This window comes from Ursus americanus, chromosome 7 (genome assembly GCF_024610735.1).
Source record: "Ursus americanus isolate L20-20 chromosome 7, mUrsAme1.1.p, whole genome shotgun sequence".
NCBI lineage: Eukaryota > Metazoa > Chordata > Mammalia > Carnivora > Ursidae > Ursus > Ursus americanus.
Genome location: NC_142133.1, coordinates 47,854,094 through 47,869,610, shown reverse-complemented (window position 1 = coordinate 47,869,610; position 15,517 = coordinate 47,854,094). Strand labels below are relative to the sequence as shown.

The window sequence follows — 15,517 nt, the reverse complement described above, 5'->3', positions numbered from 1 at the left end:
CGCTCTCTCAAATCAATCCATCAATCTTAAAAAAGAAAAGTAATGTGACAGTAAGAACAAATTATTTTATTTATTTCTACTTTAGCTCTGTTTTTTTCCATTTCAATACTGACACTACATTTTTTAAAAGATGGGAGTTTTTCCTACTTTTCTGAGTTTCTACTGTCCGAAATAGCCCCTCCTTTCTTCAACCTACCCAGAGGGAGATGGTTTAAAGGAACATAAGAGAAGTACAAGAGAGGGCACAGCAAATCAAGTTAAGTTTGGGGTGACCAGCTAGAAACAGCAATGGAGTCTGGGAGGCTCAGTACAGACAATATGCTTTATGATAAATGCATTCCACAGATGCGGCGGCTTTGAAGTCGAAAAAGAAACTGAAAACGTCAAGGGAGAGAGAAGCCTCAGCAGGGCAACTGTGCAAATGTGCTACCTTCTCCGTGATGCCGTTGAATTTGGCGAGGATGTTGAAGAGCGGCACCTGAGGGATGATGAGCTGCTCCTTCTCGTCCTTGTAGAGGGGGGCAGTCGGGAGGTCGAGCGTCAGGTACATGAAGGTGGACTCCACCATCGTCTCCTGGTACTCATCATTCTGCAGCAGCTGCTCTTTCTCCTCTGCCGGCTAGAGATGGAGGAGAGGAGGGAAGGCGTGTGCGCAGTACAGAGACCACCACACACACGGAAAGAAACAGTGTTTTTGTTACATTACTTCATTTTGTACTGAAGTGAACGAAGATGGTGCCCGAGAGACGGGGCCTTTCATGGGCAACAGCACCGCCTGGTTAGGGTAATGCAAAAACTGATGGGCTCCCATCTTCAAAGACATTTTATTTAAAAACCAGACTACTTACAACGTTTTCAGATGATCTAGAAAGCTCACCTGAGAGCTGAAAAATCATGCCAGCGCCAGCCAGTGGCCAGGCCGCTTAACCAGCAGACTACAGCCTCCCATAACTCCCACAATTAGGTACACTGGTGTGACAGGAACCTGAGGAACTGTCCCTTGGCCAGTGTTTTCTACAACCTCATCCTGGGGCAAGAGGCCTTGACAGATCTCTAAGCCTCTCTTTGTCAACCCTAAATCCCCTCAGGCAAGATAAATCAGGCCAACAGTCAGGTTCAACGCACTCACCAGATCAGGATGAGGAAGCTTTTTAGTGAAGATCCTCATGGACCCCTGGAAAACATCAGTCACAATAGCTGTAGAAACAAAAATGCAAATTCTGTCAGGTTGGATAGCGTTTCTAAAATACAGTTCTAACTTCTAAATTTCCGAAACAAACCAGCATCTTCCAGCATAAGAGCCAAAGCTCTCACTAAACACAGAAGAACCTGTATAACATATACCACCACGGTACCCTCATCGTTATTTGCGTAAATAATTATTTTATGTCTGTCTTCTCCACAAGATGCCCTTTGACACTCCAGCACAGGGCCAGGCCCATAAGAGAAAAATTAAGTGTGTCTGAAATGAATGAATAATTTATAAAGCTTAGAGACTTATGAATCACAAAGAATTCTCAAGCAAAACAAGACACGTCCAAAGAATTGCCCATAACCATATGCTGTGTGCAAAGGAAGAGAGAGTCCCCCTTGCGCTAGACATAAAAGAAAAATACAGACTAAGGGACGGAGCAGAAGAGAACCAAAGCAAAGAGAGAAAGTACGACAGGGTTCTAGAATCCTGAAAGGACACGAGTTACGGAACTTGGAGGCTGCGCACAGGTGGAAGCCATCTGGTGGAGGTGGCAGCACCAGCTCACAACTCCACAGCAGTAAACATCAACAACAGCAGAACTGAAAAAAGGGGCAAGAAAAAAACTGCATTCGGTCTCCAAAATTACTCCTCTAGCTCGGCAGTCTCTAAGCTTAGAGTTATTTCTGGCATTCATGGAAACGAACTACTGATATGCCAATGTGGAAGTGAAGGGACACAGGACTTGAAGTCTCAGAATCTGTGTGGAGGCCAGACTCATTTCTCCAAGTACAGGCCAGGAGGAGGAACTAGCTTTTACTCTGCTTCACCAGTAAACTCAGAAGCCAGGCAAACACTCCATGAGCCCTCGTCACGTCAACTCTTGCACTGCCAGACTAAGCTGACAACACGCTGCCCAGCCCCTCAGTGTGGAACTGGGTCAGGGTTTGTACAGCACAGTTATATCCATTTCCATGGAGTACGCGTGCCATTGAATTAACCATATCCTAATTTCTTTAAATGGAAAGGAGCCTATTCAGGAATAAAATTTAGTTCACGCGTACATAAACACTACCCTAACGCAAAAAAATCAACAGTTAAGAATAGGACGGGAAGGGGCGCCTGGGTGGCTCAGTCGTTAGGCGTCTGCCTTCGGCTCAGGTCATGATCCCAGCACTCTGGGATCGAGCCCCGCATCGGGCTCCCTGCTTAGCAGGAAGCCTGCTTCTCCCTCTCCCACTCCCCCTGCTTGTGTTCCCATTCTCGCTGCCTTTCTCTCTGTCAAATAAATAAATAAAATCTTAAAAAAAAAAAATAGGAGGGGAAGTTGCAAAGTGCCCGCAAAAGGAAGGAAACAAAAGAAGAGCTCTTTTACAAAAGAACGAGACTTACTCTTCTTTTTCTTCTTTGTGCCCCCCAGCGCTGAGTGTAGAGCATTCAGAAACCAGGACAGAAAGTCAACTCCATCCCCTGGAAAAGAAGGAAGGGTGGGGCATGTCAGAGCTGCAAATTAGTATAACCCACACCATGCACTGGCTGGCATGATGCCACATTCCTGGTTTTCCTCCTTCCCTTCAGGCCACACCATCCTGTCCCCTGGGCATCCTCCTCTATGTGGCCATTAAATGCTGGCACTCCTCAAGGTCGAGCTCTTAGTCTTCCAATCTTTACTCTCTCCCTGGGCTCTCTGACCCAACCAGGACCTTCGATTATCATCTCTACTTCAAACCTGTCTCTCACTACCCACCAAAAGCCAGTATTGAATGTCCCCTCTAAAGCACTTCTCAGCCAGAAACATGTTTTTAAAACTTAAGTCTGATGTCACATCTTGGCTTACAAGCCTTCACTGACTCTCTACTGCTGTCAGGATATAATCCAAGCTCCTTCTAGTGGCACATAAACACGATGATCCAGCCCCTCCCTCCCACCTCGGCTCTCACACTGTTCCCTGGACTCTAAGCACCCAGCTGCCGGCAGCTTTCCGTCTGTTCTGGGCACGTCCACGCTGTTGGCAGTATCCTCTCTACCTGGAGTGCCCAGCTCCGACCTATCTCCACTGTGCCTGGAACTCAGCCAGCTCCTCCTCCACCCTGACCCCAGCCGACCTCCTGTGTGCTCAGCTGGGGCTCCTTGCTCCATGCTCCCTCCCAGAGCATACTTCACTTCCTCTATCACAGCACTCACACCCTGGAGTCACCTTTTTACACAACTATCTTCCCCACTAGAATGGGAGCTCCTGGAAGAAAAAAACCGTGCTGCTTATCCCTGTACAGGAGACAAGAGATGCTGTATGAGATCCAGGTGCTGAGAGCTCCAGAGTGTCCACTTTCCTCACATGGCAATAACTAGTTGGACTTGGAGGGATAAAAATAGTCAAAATAGGTTATCAGAAAATCTAGTCTGCAACATGACAAAATGAAAAGCAAACGTGGCAAGTGCTTCAGGGTCTCCTAGTTTTCCCAAGCCATACAGTTTAGTTTACCAAACAAGACAGACTTTCTATCTGGCTGAAGTCTCAGGACTCTGAGCAGGGCAGGCTGATGAAAGAGGAGGAACCCAATCACACTATCAACTAGACAGTCACCTGGTTACTACAAAGTTTGCTGTAAGCACAAGTAAATTTGCTCATCAAACTAGTTTTGTTGCCCTCCCATCAGAAAAGATGAATGACTCACTCCTCACCTTGCTTGGTGATCTGAAAGGTCTTCTTGCTGCAAAGGACAACAGCCTGAAGCATCTCGTGGGGAGAGACGTGTGCCTTGAAATTTCGAGGGTTCCAGAGCTTTCTCATCAGCTCTCCAAAACGCTGGACCAACAAGAACATGATATCCCCTGGAGGACGCTTAATGTTCTTATAATTGTCTTCTTCCAGGAAGTAGTTCCGGAGAGGAGGAACATTAGACAAAGCCTGGAAGTCGAACACTCCAATTAATCCAGAGCCCCTGTGTAGGGCCCCTGTGTATAACCCGGGGGGCAAGCTCTTCTACTAGAACTGGGCCTGTGATGGCCTTCAAGAGTCAGAAGGAAATGCTCAGGTTTAAAGTTCATGTTATAGAAACATCCTCTGTACTAAGTTTCACGTAAAGTCCAGCTCTGCAGACGCTTTACTGACGTAAACATAACAAAGAAAGTTTTGTTTTGTTAAGATTTTACTTTTTTTTTTTAAGCTGACCTTTTATTTTTTTAAAGATTTTATTATTTATTTGTCAGAAGTGGGGGGGGGCAGCGTACAAGCAGGGGGAGTGGCAGGCAGAGGGAGAAGCAGGCTCTCCGCTGAGCAGAGCCCAATGCGGGACTCGATCCGAGGACCCTGGGATCATGACCTGACCAGAAGGCAGACACTCAACCGACTGAGCCACCCACGCATCTTAAGATTTTACTTTTTTCAAGCAATCCCCACCCTCAGCATGGGGCTCAAACTCACAATCCTAAGATCCAGGGTCACATGCTCCACCAACAAAGCCACCAGGTGCCTCAAGGAAGTTTAAAAAAAAAAAAAAAAGTATTCAAGTCCCTATCCACTGACCAACTTTTTTTTTTTAGATTTTATTCTCAGATTCTTAACCGACTGAACCACCCAGGTGCCCCCACTGACCAACTTTTTTTTAAATAATTTCTTTTATTTACTCTAATTAGGCCTGTGACTATGTTTAAAATCATCTTAAAATATCTTTAAAATGTTTTTCCCAAATGTGGTATTTACTGAGAACTGTAATAAATATAAAATAATCAAAATGAAAAAAATGAATTATATATAAAAATAACACAAAATGAATATATGTATATATATAACGTATATATATATGTAATGACTAATTATGTTAGGATCAAGGGAGGCCTAGGTGACTCAGTCAGTTAAGCGTCTGCCTTCAGCTCAGGTCATGATCCTGGGGTCCTGGAATCAAGCCCCACATCTGGCTCCGTGCTCAGCTCCTCTGCTCGGCGCTTACTCTATCTCGCGCACTCTCTCTCTCTCTTTCAAATAAATAAATCTTTAAAAAAAGATTCTGTTAGGATTGAAATGATCAAAAGGTTTAGGAAAACAAAAATACATTTTACCTCATTAAGCAAAGAGATAAAGACTAGCCATGCTGGTTCAGGAAGAAATACGTGCTCATCCGCGTGAGCTACAAAACCGGAAGGAAGAACACAGGACAGACCCTAAACACACGCGGTTTCCCCGAAGGCCCCTCCTGACGGGTTTGTGAATTCTCACCAACACTCTGCTTACCATGAGCACAGACTTCTTTGGTGAGGTGATCCGTTTAGAAAGGAGGATCGGGGTTTCTGCTAAACACAACAAACCCAGGCGTCTTCGAGGAAGACAACTCAGGACACAGGGAGCACCATCACAACAGACCAGCCCTTCAAGCTTAGCTCAGCTAAACCAACAAGGACTTCACGCTTAGAGAAAAATTACTTAAAAAATGAGTTACTATCTAAAGGAAAGGAGTGTGGATAAAGTTCTTCCTAGTTCTCAGTCATCCAAGCTGTGGAGGGAGGTTGCTCTCCAGTTTTAGCAACAATACAAAAAGTATCAGAGAGAAATTATTCAGCCTCCAAATGGAGAACTTTGTCCATTCAATCCCATTCTAGTGGCAATAATATCACAGAGAGTTTGTTCATCTATTTTATAAATAAAAAATTCCTCTGGGAACTAACTAACTAGAAGGAGATATCTGCAACATATACAACAGAAAAAGACTAATATATATCTCAGAGCTCAGTGAAATAAACCACCAATAGAAAAACGAGCACATACGGCCCAACAGCGCATGAAAAAATCTTAGTAATCAACTTTAGAAGTGAATAAAAAAAGGTACCTTAAACGTATCAAAATGGGGAAAAAAAATAACAGTGTAACAATGACAATTCAAAATGAAGAACCTCTTTTATGTTGCTGATGGGTTTGTAAGTTGCTACAAACCCCCTACAGCCTAGAATCTAGGCCCTAGATACATTAATACAAGAGGTGATGATTAAGCTACGATTCATCCACAAAATGGGTGAACGTGTAATCACCGAAGATGCTGCACAAGACCAGGCAGAGGCCTATTTCAGAGGTATTACAGGTTTGGTCTCAAACCACCACAATAAAGCTAATACTGCAATAAAGAGAGTCAAATGAATTTTTGGGGTTTCCCAATGCATCATAAAGGTTATGTTTACACTATGCTGTAGTCTACTAAATATGTAATAACTTATGTCTAAAAAAACAATGTACGTATCTTAATTTAAAAACACTTCATTGCTGGGGGCGCCTGGGTGGCACAGCGGTTAAGCGTCTGCCTTCAGCTCAGGGCGTGATCCCGGTGTTATGGGATCGAGCCCCACATCAGGCTCCTCCGCTATGAGCCTGCTTCTTCCTCTCCCACTCCCCCTGCTTGTGTTCCCTCTCTCGCTGGCTGTCTCTATCTCTATCAAATAAATAAATAAAATCTTTAAAAAAAATAAATAAATAAAAACACTTCATTGCTAAAAAATGCTAAGCATCTGGGCACTTTAATAGCTCAGTGGGTTAGGCTCTCTCTCTCTAATTAAAAAAAAAAGCTAACCATCATCTGAGCTTTCAACGAGTCACTATCTTTTTGCTGGTGGAGGGTCCTGTCTCCATGCTGATGGCTACTGACTGACCAGGCTGCTGAAGGCTGCGGTGACTGCGGCAGTTTATTAAAATAAGACAACAATGAAGTCTGCGTTTTCAATTGACTCTTCCTTTCACGAACAATTTCTCCCTGGCATGTGATGCTGTTTGACAACATTTTACCCATAGCACAACTTTCTAAATTGGAGTCAGTCCTCTACAATCCTCCTACCGCTTTATCAACTAAGTTTATGTAATATACCAAATCCTTTGTTGTCATTTCTACAATCCTCACAGCATCTTTTTTTTTTTTTAAGATTTTATTTATTTGACAGACAAAGAGAGCATTAAGCAGGGAGAGTGGCAGGCAGAGGGAGAGGGAGGAGCAGGCTCCCCACCGAGCAGAGAGGGGCTCAATTTCAGGACCCCAGGATCATGACCTGAGCCGACAGCAGATGCTTAACCGACTGAGTAACCCAGGCGCCCTGGACCCTCATAGCATCTTTATCAGTAGATTCCATCTCAAGAAACCACTTTCTTGGCTCATCCATAAAGAGCAACTCCTCTTCGCTAACATTTTATGAGACTGCAGCAATTCAAATATAATAATAGAATTATCAAAACATGACAATCACGAAGTGATCAGAAATTGGTGTTGAAAGGCTTCCTCGACACAGGGTTGCCACAAACCTTCAATTTGTAAAAAGCGCAGTATCTGGGAGGTACAATAAAGCACAGTGCAATAAAATGAAGTATGTCTGTACTGATTTCATAATATACCTTTTTTTAAGATTTTATTTATTTTAGAGAGAGAAAAAGAGAGAGCGCAAGAGCACATGAGTGGGGGGAGGGACAGAGGGAGAGAGAGAATCCCAAGCGGACTCCGCGTTAAGCAGAGAGAGCCTGAGGCGGGGCTCAATCTCACAACCTTAAGATCAGGACATGAGCCAAAATCAAGAGTTGGGACACTCAACCAATCGAGCCACCCAGGCACCGCTTTCATAATAGGCTTTTGAGCCAGCCCAGGACAGAGCACTAGAGAAAGGAAAGAAGAAAGCCCTCACTTTATACATTCTACATCTTCCACCCACCCCATAAGTGTTTATGCTTATAAATTTTTTAAATTAATTTTGGTCAATCAAGCAAGATTATTAATTTTCTTAATTGTGTTTACCAACATTTTCTAGTTTTTGTACAATGTGTATATATTACTCATATAACTTTAAAAAAAAACAAAATTTAATTGCAAATAGGACAACTCTGGCTTTCTGCATTCCCCACTTTGGGGCTTAAGCACAAGAGCAGGATCAAGACATAAGACAAACAGCACAAGGAACATCTGGACTATTAAAAAAAAAAAAAATGCATCATCTCACACACGTGTTTCTTATTTGGTACTACCAGGCCACACACACATTCCATCTTTCATTCCCTGAAAACTCCAGAGGCCCATGAGCCCAGAGGCTAGAAAAGGCCTCACCATTTGGCAGCAGCCCTTTGAGCAGACATCAGAATGTTATTTGGTGCAGAACAGTCAAGTACAGGGGCGCCTAGGTGGCTCAGCTGGTGAAGCATCTGCCTTTGGCTCAGGTCAGGATCTCAGGGTCCTAGAATCAAGCCCCACGTCAGGCTCCCTGCTCAGCGGGGAGTCTGCTTCTCCCTCTCCCTCTGCCCCCTGCCCCACTCGTGCTCTCTCTCTAATAAATAAGTAAAACCTTTAAAAAGAATAAAAAAGAGTCAAGTACAGTTTTCAGCAAGACCTGGTGTCTCCAAGAACCACTGAGTATATCAGAAGAGAGTCATTTCTCGGCTCAGCTTCATAGTGTTCCCAGGTCACCTCCGCCCCCATTGTCCCCATCCTGATCCTACCTGAAGGACAGCGTTGGCGTAGTCATTGGCCTTTATGTTATTCAGGCCCACGATGCCTGGCAGGTAAGTGGTACCATCATATGCCCGGGACAATTTGGCTTGCTTGTCCAAGTTTGCAATCTGCTGCTTTGTGAAAGTGGGTTTCAACACATACTGCAAAGCAAAAGAAAATTCCAAGTTTTCATGCTCTCCACTGTAGAAAGCCCTACAGTGTTCACAAGATATATCTGATATATCTGAAATAGCAATTTCTGACAAAAACAAAAAACACTTTGGTCATGAATGTCTCACCACACACCTAAAGGGCTCTCAACAATAGGTATAACGGCTGAGGTAACGTAGAACAGGCCCTTTCCACATTACTAATCTAGAAGGGGATCTCTGTGTTTAACCCAAAATCACTGAATCCCAGGTGCTTCCTCAGACCTCAGGTCTAGCCAACTCCATGATAAATGACTGTCAGAAACTGGAGAACACTCAAGTCTCTGTAGGCAGCAGGAGTCTGAGTCTCAGGTGGGACCTCACACGGAGCCGGCACGGACCCAGGAGCAGGAACGTCTCCCCACTTCTGCAACCTGCGATCTCATGAATTCTCTGTGGCTGGAGGGGCAGGAACAGAACCTTCCCCACTCCAGTCCTAGAGCTACGAGGGTCATCACACAAAGGGCTGAACAGAGGTCTCTATTAACTCATTTTGAAACCTTGCATTTATTTCACTCTCTCTCCAAATACTATAACTACTTTAACCTCAGCTATTAACAGGTCTATAAAACCAACATAAATAATGTTTCAAACACTCTGAACACCAAGCTTTCCTTAAAAATGAACAGACTATTCAGCATGAATATATAGACATTTGCTGAAAAGGAAAATAATAATCAACAGTTCCAACATTAATCAAACCCAAGACTTTTCATGCTCTCCACTTAAGTACAGTGACTCTTGGCACAGATCGCACACCAGAGACTGCAGATGGGATGCACTGGCCATTCTGGCTGCATCGTATCAAGAAGCCAGGAGCTGGTATACAACTTGGTATCCACTGTCCTACACCAGGCCCAATTCATATCCCTACTCCAAAGTGTGAAAGGGAATACAGTTCACAAAAATGCTTTTACCCCAATTAGAAAGTAGCCATTTTTCTTTAGTCCTCTAATTTTCAACATTAAAAGCAGAAATAACACCTAGGCTGCAGACCATAGACCACAATTAGGAAACCTGACCTTCTTACTCACGTCTCCCTGGTTCCTCCCCAAGGAAAAGAAGCCTCTTCAAGCCTAAAGGACTGAAATTCTTCCCTAACCTCGTGTGAGGCAGATCCCCAGGAGCGCTGGGATGGCTCCCAAGAGAACTAGTTCCAAACCAGCCCTCTAAGACACATACTGTGATATCCTCCAGCGAGGAATCAATGATCTCGTAGTTGTCTGGAAGGCAGTAGAACTTGAGGGTGTGGAGGTTGAGGAAGACATGGTGGCTAAACTGGACGCTGTGAATGTAGGCATGAGACTTCAAACCACGACCTGTAGAGAAGGATGAAAGGCTTTAAGAGCAGGGCAGGTGCCAGAGAGGCACAAATCAGATTTGCTTTTCCTTTCATAATTTTGTACTGGAACATGTTAATATCTGCAAAAACAAAGTACTATGCCATCTGTGCAATGAATCTCTTACATGAACTCTTCTCATCACAAAAATCAGCAAGGAAGAATAGCACGTTATTTTATCACCTGGACGGCATAAGACACTGGTTAGGGAAACTAATTTCATACACATAAATGAAGTATGTGTGTGCATGCAGTTGTGTATGAGTTAGTTCCATCTTATTCAGAATTAAGACTATCTATGCATATATCATGTATAACACATGCACAGATATGCACAAATACACATATGAATATCCTATGACAGTCCACCACCATTCAGTCCTGAATTTCCAAACACCCACATTCAGGACAATCCTGAACCTACATACCCTTGTTCACATTGCCACTCCTTTCTAGAATCCGTCTCTCTTAACCCATCCGAACCCTCTGTGTCCTGCCAGTTCAAATCCCACCTTGACCTCCTCCATGAATTAAACACAAACACTCCAGTTAACATTGATCTTTGCACGTTTCAATTCCCATAGTCTTTTTATTCATTCTCAGTGCCATGCAGTCCAGCAGTAATCTTTATGATCTTATAGAGTTTACTGATTGTTTTATACGTTAATCTTCACTATTTATGAGCTCTATAAGTGCAAGGAATGTAGTTTACATTTCTTTTGAATCCTCCAGTAATCTGTAGATAGCATTTGCTTGGTCTGAATGAATTAATAAATTTCCAGGAAAGAACAAAATGTAAAAGCCCTCAGAGCAAAAGGATTTTCAAAAAAAAAGACATGAGTACAGAAAACATCAGAGATTCAAAAACCCATAGCCTTTGAGGTCTCCTGCATAGCCCCAACTAGTTCTTTCTCCCCGTCACATGTATACAGGTTCTGACAGGAGAATCTCCTATTGATTTCCTAAGAGTATCCCAATTTCCTGGGAAGAAAGATAGGGCTTCTCAGATGTGACTCCTGACAGCAGCTTACTTTCTTTAAAAAGGGAGGGGGGGAACCTCACTGGAGCAGACCTGTAGCGGGCACTGAAAACTTAGCAAGTTTATAATATACAACATTTACTTACCCTGAAAGTACTTGCCACACACAAGACAGGCATATGCATTAATATGTGAGAGGGAGATGGAACACAGCTTCTCAAAGTCAAAGTCCAGCACACTCCTAAAAGAACCAAACAAAAGAAAAAACAATAGGGAGAGATGCCTAGGAAAGCACCCAAGTGAAGCAGCACGAGCTCCACATCCCACAACATCACATAGCATCCTTCAGAGATGGTTCAATGACCATATATATGTATAAACTGTGGGGATCATTAACTATTCCTCCCCTCGCCATTTAATATAGCACCCCTACCTACAAAGCCCCAAAGCAGCGTCAAGGCATCTCTACCAGACACATAAGGCAATGACCCTCTTTCTTTTTAAAATTTACAACCAGTAGAGAATCTTCCATTGCAGTTGCTTTCTGTGGAGGAAAAGCTAAAGTAGGACTAATGCAACAGGGCCCCACAGGCATTCTAAATTAAAAGACTGGGGATGAGTGCACCTGGTCGGCTGAGTCGGAAGTGTCCAACTCTTGACTTCAGCTCAGGTCCTGATCTCAGGGTTATGAGATCTAACCCCACGTCAGGCTCTGTGCTGAGCATGGAGCCTGCTCAAGATTCTCTCTCCCTCTCCCTCTGCCCACCCCCTCTCTAGGAAAAAAAAAAAAAAAAAAGACAGGTAGTAGAAGAACATCAGAAGAGTGAACAAGCCCTTTTATAAGAGAAAAATCTATTTTTGTCCATAAAAATAAATGGGAAGCCTGAATATTAGGAGAATATCTACAAACAGATCTACTTATTCAACTGCAAAGTACTGTGATATGAATAGCAGGCAGATTAAGGGACAAAAAACTTTACTTTCATTGAATCCACAAGTGACAAAGAGATTTCTCATCAAATATTAACTCTAATTAATTGGTAATGGTCCCAGTAAAGCTGCAACGTCCATTAAAGGAGGCAATAATTGTAAGTGGATACTGACATTTAAATTCAAAATAATTATTTTTTAAAATATTTTATTTATTTATTTGAGAGAGAGAGAGACAACGAGAGAGGGAACACAAGCAGGGAGCGTGGAAGAAGCAGGCTTCCCACTGAGCAGGGAGCCCGACATGGGGTTTGATCCTAGGACTCTGGGATCATGACCCGAGCCAAAGGCAGATGCTCAACAACTGAGCCACATAGGCGCCCCTAAATTTAAAATAATTAAAATTTGAAACTGGGTTCCTCAAGCCATGTTTCAAGTCCTCTCTAGCCATAAATGTCTTGCACCTGCCACACTGGATAGCCCTTGTAAAGAGCAATTCCATTACTGAGAGAAGGTCTGTATCTAATCCATATATTAGACAGTACTACCTTAGGGCATAAGCTGAAAAGCAGCCTAAGATGCCATCTGGGATTAGAAAAAAGAAACAAGGATGAGGTAACTACTTCTGCTTTCGGATATATTTTTATGTTATTCTTTTCTCTGTTGAATTCCAGCCACCTAAAGTAGTACCTAGCACACAGTGAGTGTTCAAAAGATATTTAAATTTGCTACTGTCATTTTAAGAACACATGTACCCTGTTATTCCATCAAACCAATTCAAAATAAACTAAAAGCTCTTTATGCACGTGCCCACCCTAAAAAAAAACATGGCCTTTCACACTTTATATTAAAAGGCTGGGGCGCCTGGTGGCTCAGTTGTTAAGCATCTGCCTTAGGCTCAGGGCGTGATCCCGGCGTTCTGGGATCGAGCCCCACATCAGGCTCCTCCGCTGGGAGCCTGCTTCTTCCTCTCCCACTCCCCCTGCCTGTGTTCCCTCTCTCACTGGCTGTCTCTCTCTCCATCAAATAAATAAATAAAATGTTTAAAAAAAAATAAAAGGCAAAGATTAATAAATACAGCAAGAAGCACAATTTTCTGGGCAGAAAGCTTTAAAAGGGATGAAGTTCGTGAACGTGTTGTTCGATGTACAAAGAATTTTCTGGGGCACCTGGGTGGCTCAGTCGTTAAGCATCTGCCTTCGACTCAGGTCATGATCCCAGGGTCCTGGGATCGAGCCCTGCATTGGGCTCCCTGCTCAGTGGGAAGCCTGCTTCTCCCTCTCCCACTCCCCTTGCTTATTTCCCTCTCTCGCTATGTCTCTCGCTGTCAAATAAATAAAATCTTAAAAAAAAAAAAAGACTTTTCTGCATAGATTCCATTGTTTTTTGCTGCCCTCGGCATTCCTATTCTACTGACCTGTTAATGGTATCCAGGTACGGGCAATGGCGGCTCCTCCGGTCCTCGGAATCCACGCGGCCATTCTTTGCTGAAAGGAAATCATCACAGGCTGTGAAAACGGGAAACCCATACTCAAGGTCAACTACTAGTACAACCAAAAAAATGAGAAAAACCCAACAGGATGAGCTCTTACACAGGTGGCCCAGCAATACACCAAAAAGCCCAGTAATAGAAAAAGCACCAAATTGGGAGAATATATTTGAAACACATATAACCAACAAACGATTCATTTGCAGATTACATAAAGAAATCTGGTGAAGAAATAACAAAAAGACAAATAATCCAACAGAAAACGAGGAATATAACCCTTATCAACAATCAAGAAACTGCCAATCTCCTTGCACAACGATACACCACTTCACACCTACAGGACAGGAAAAAATAAAACCAGAAAATTCCAAGTGTTAGCAAATACAGAGTGCAATGGAAGTGCTCACGTACTGCTGGTGGGAGTGTAAACTGTTACAGTCTCCTGGAAAATAGTACAGCAAGATCAACGCTGAAAATATGCAGACCTTTGACCCAGCAATCTCCACTTATAAACTGGAGAGAAACTTATGCGCATGTACACTGGGAGTGCTTTTTACTAAAAATATTTATCGCAGCGATATTTAAAATAGGGCCCAAACTGGAAACAAACCAAATATCCACCACAAATAAAATCGATAAACATATTTTGGTATATCATCAATAGAACACTATATAGCCATAAACATCTATTTGGATGAACCTCAAAAATATGGCTAGCAAAAAAAAAAGACAAATCAGAAGACCACATATAGTATTCCATTTATATCAAACACAAAGTAAAACACAGTACTACTTACGGACACATATATGAGGTAAAACTAAAAATAAAAATAGCCATGATTAGAAAAAAAATTCAGAATAGTGAATTCCTAAGCAAGGAAGGAAGGCAGGTACAACTGGGTAGGAGCCTATGGAAGCTTCTAAGGTACTGGTTATGTGCCACTTCTAACACTGAATAGCATTAGGAGACAAGTCTCCATGGGTCTCTCATGTTTTTGCCCATATTGTGACCAGAGGCACTGTCTGCCTCCAGACTACCTTGTCAAGGATGTTTGTATAGAAAACGGCATTGGAAGACGTTGGGGGGGGGGGGGTCTCCCTACAGAGCAAAGGGGGTCAAGCTCACAGACCAATATAAAAGATTCACATTCTGTAAGCCCAGAGTTCCTCTCCTGGAAGGCCACCCACTGTGAGTATAAGTTCTCTTCAAATTGCACTGTGGAAAATGATACTACAGGAACTTACCCTGTCTTCATCAGCATCTAGAAAACTGTGGCAGGCTAATGCAAATAAAAAACTAGGCAGCTTGCAAATAAAAAACTAGGCAGCTTGCAAATAAAAAACTAGGCAGCTTGCAAATAAAATCTCAAACTCTTCACAGTTCTTGACAAGTGGTGAATTTAAGGATATATATTTTCACTCTACTTTAAATTATACTTGTGCATTATATTCAGTCCATCTTAGTACCTGTGATCTATTTCATCATAAAAATGAAAGGGGGAGGGAAGACAAGCCAGAAAAACAAGTGGGATCCTAGTGTGTCCCAGAGAAAACAATCTCCTTATCACTATTATTCAAGATATCTAAGAAACAACTTCTCTTCCAAAGAAGGGGAGACCTGAAGATGACAAGCTACTTAAGAAAAATCAAAGAATACCCTGAAATTATTAATTATTCAAAGAATATTTATCAAGCACTTTCTATGAGCAAAGTGCTATTCTGGACTCTGTGTGTAAAGCAAAATATGTCAAACAGAGGACCCTAAGCAAGAAGTTTAAGATTTAATATTCAAGTATAATCAGATAACCTGGACCAGAAAACAAAATTATAAAGTTTTAGAGAACTAATACTGTCCTCACTACAATGCAGTCGAGGCTGGTCGAGGACAAGAGTGGGAATCCCCCAACCCCACGCCCACCCCCACTCCCAGAGA

The 15,517-nt window shown here is 42.8% G+C and overlaps 1 protein-coding gene across 1 annotated transcript in view; it reads right to left on the bottom strand.

Moving 5' to 3' along the window:
• USP39 (ubiquitin specific peptidase 39) overlaps nt 1-15,517 on the bottom strand; it is a 28,536-nt gene that overhangs the window by 12,632 nt on the left and 387 nt on the right. Inside the window, exons 2-9 of the mRNA XM_045808841.2 lie at nt 13,513-13,582; nt 11,312-11,406; nt 10,029-10,165; nt 8,646-8,798; nt 3,875-4,100; nt 2,585-2,662; nt 1,130-1,197; nt 431-619 (exon numbers count right to left, since the gene is read on the bottom strand). Of these exons, the coding sequence (XP_045664797.1) occupies nt 431-619; nt 1,130-1,197; nt 2,585-2,662; nt 3,875-4,100; nt 8,646-8,798; nt 10,029-10,165; nt 11,312-11,406; nt 13,513-13,582 (1,016 nt within the window). The remainder of the gene's footprint in view (nt 1-430; nt 620-1,129; nt 1,198-2,584; nt 2,663-3,874; nt 4,101-8,645; nt 8,799-10,028; nt 10,166-11,311; nt 11,407-13,512; nt 13,583-15,517) is intronic.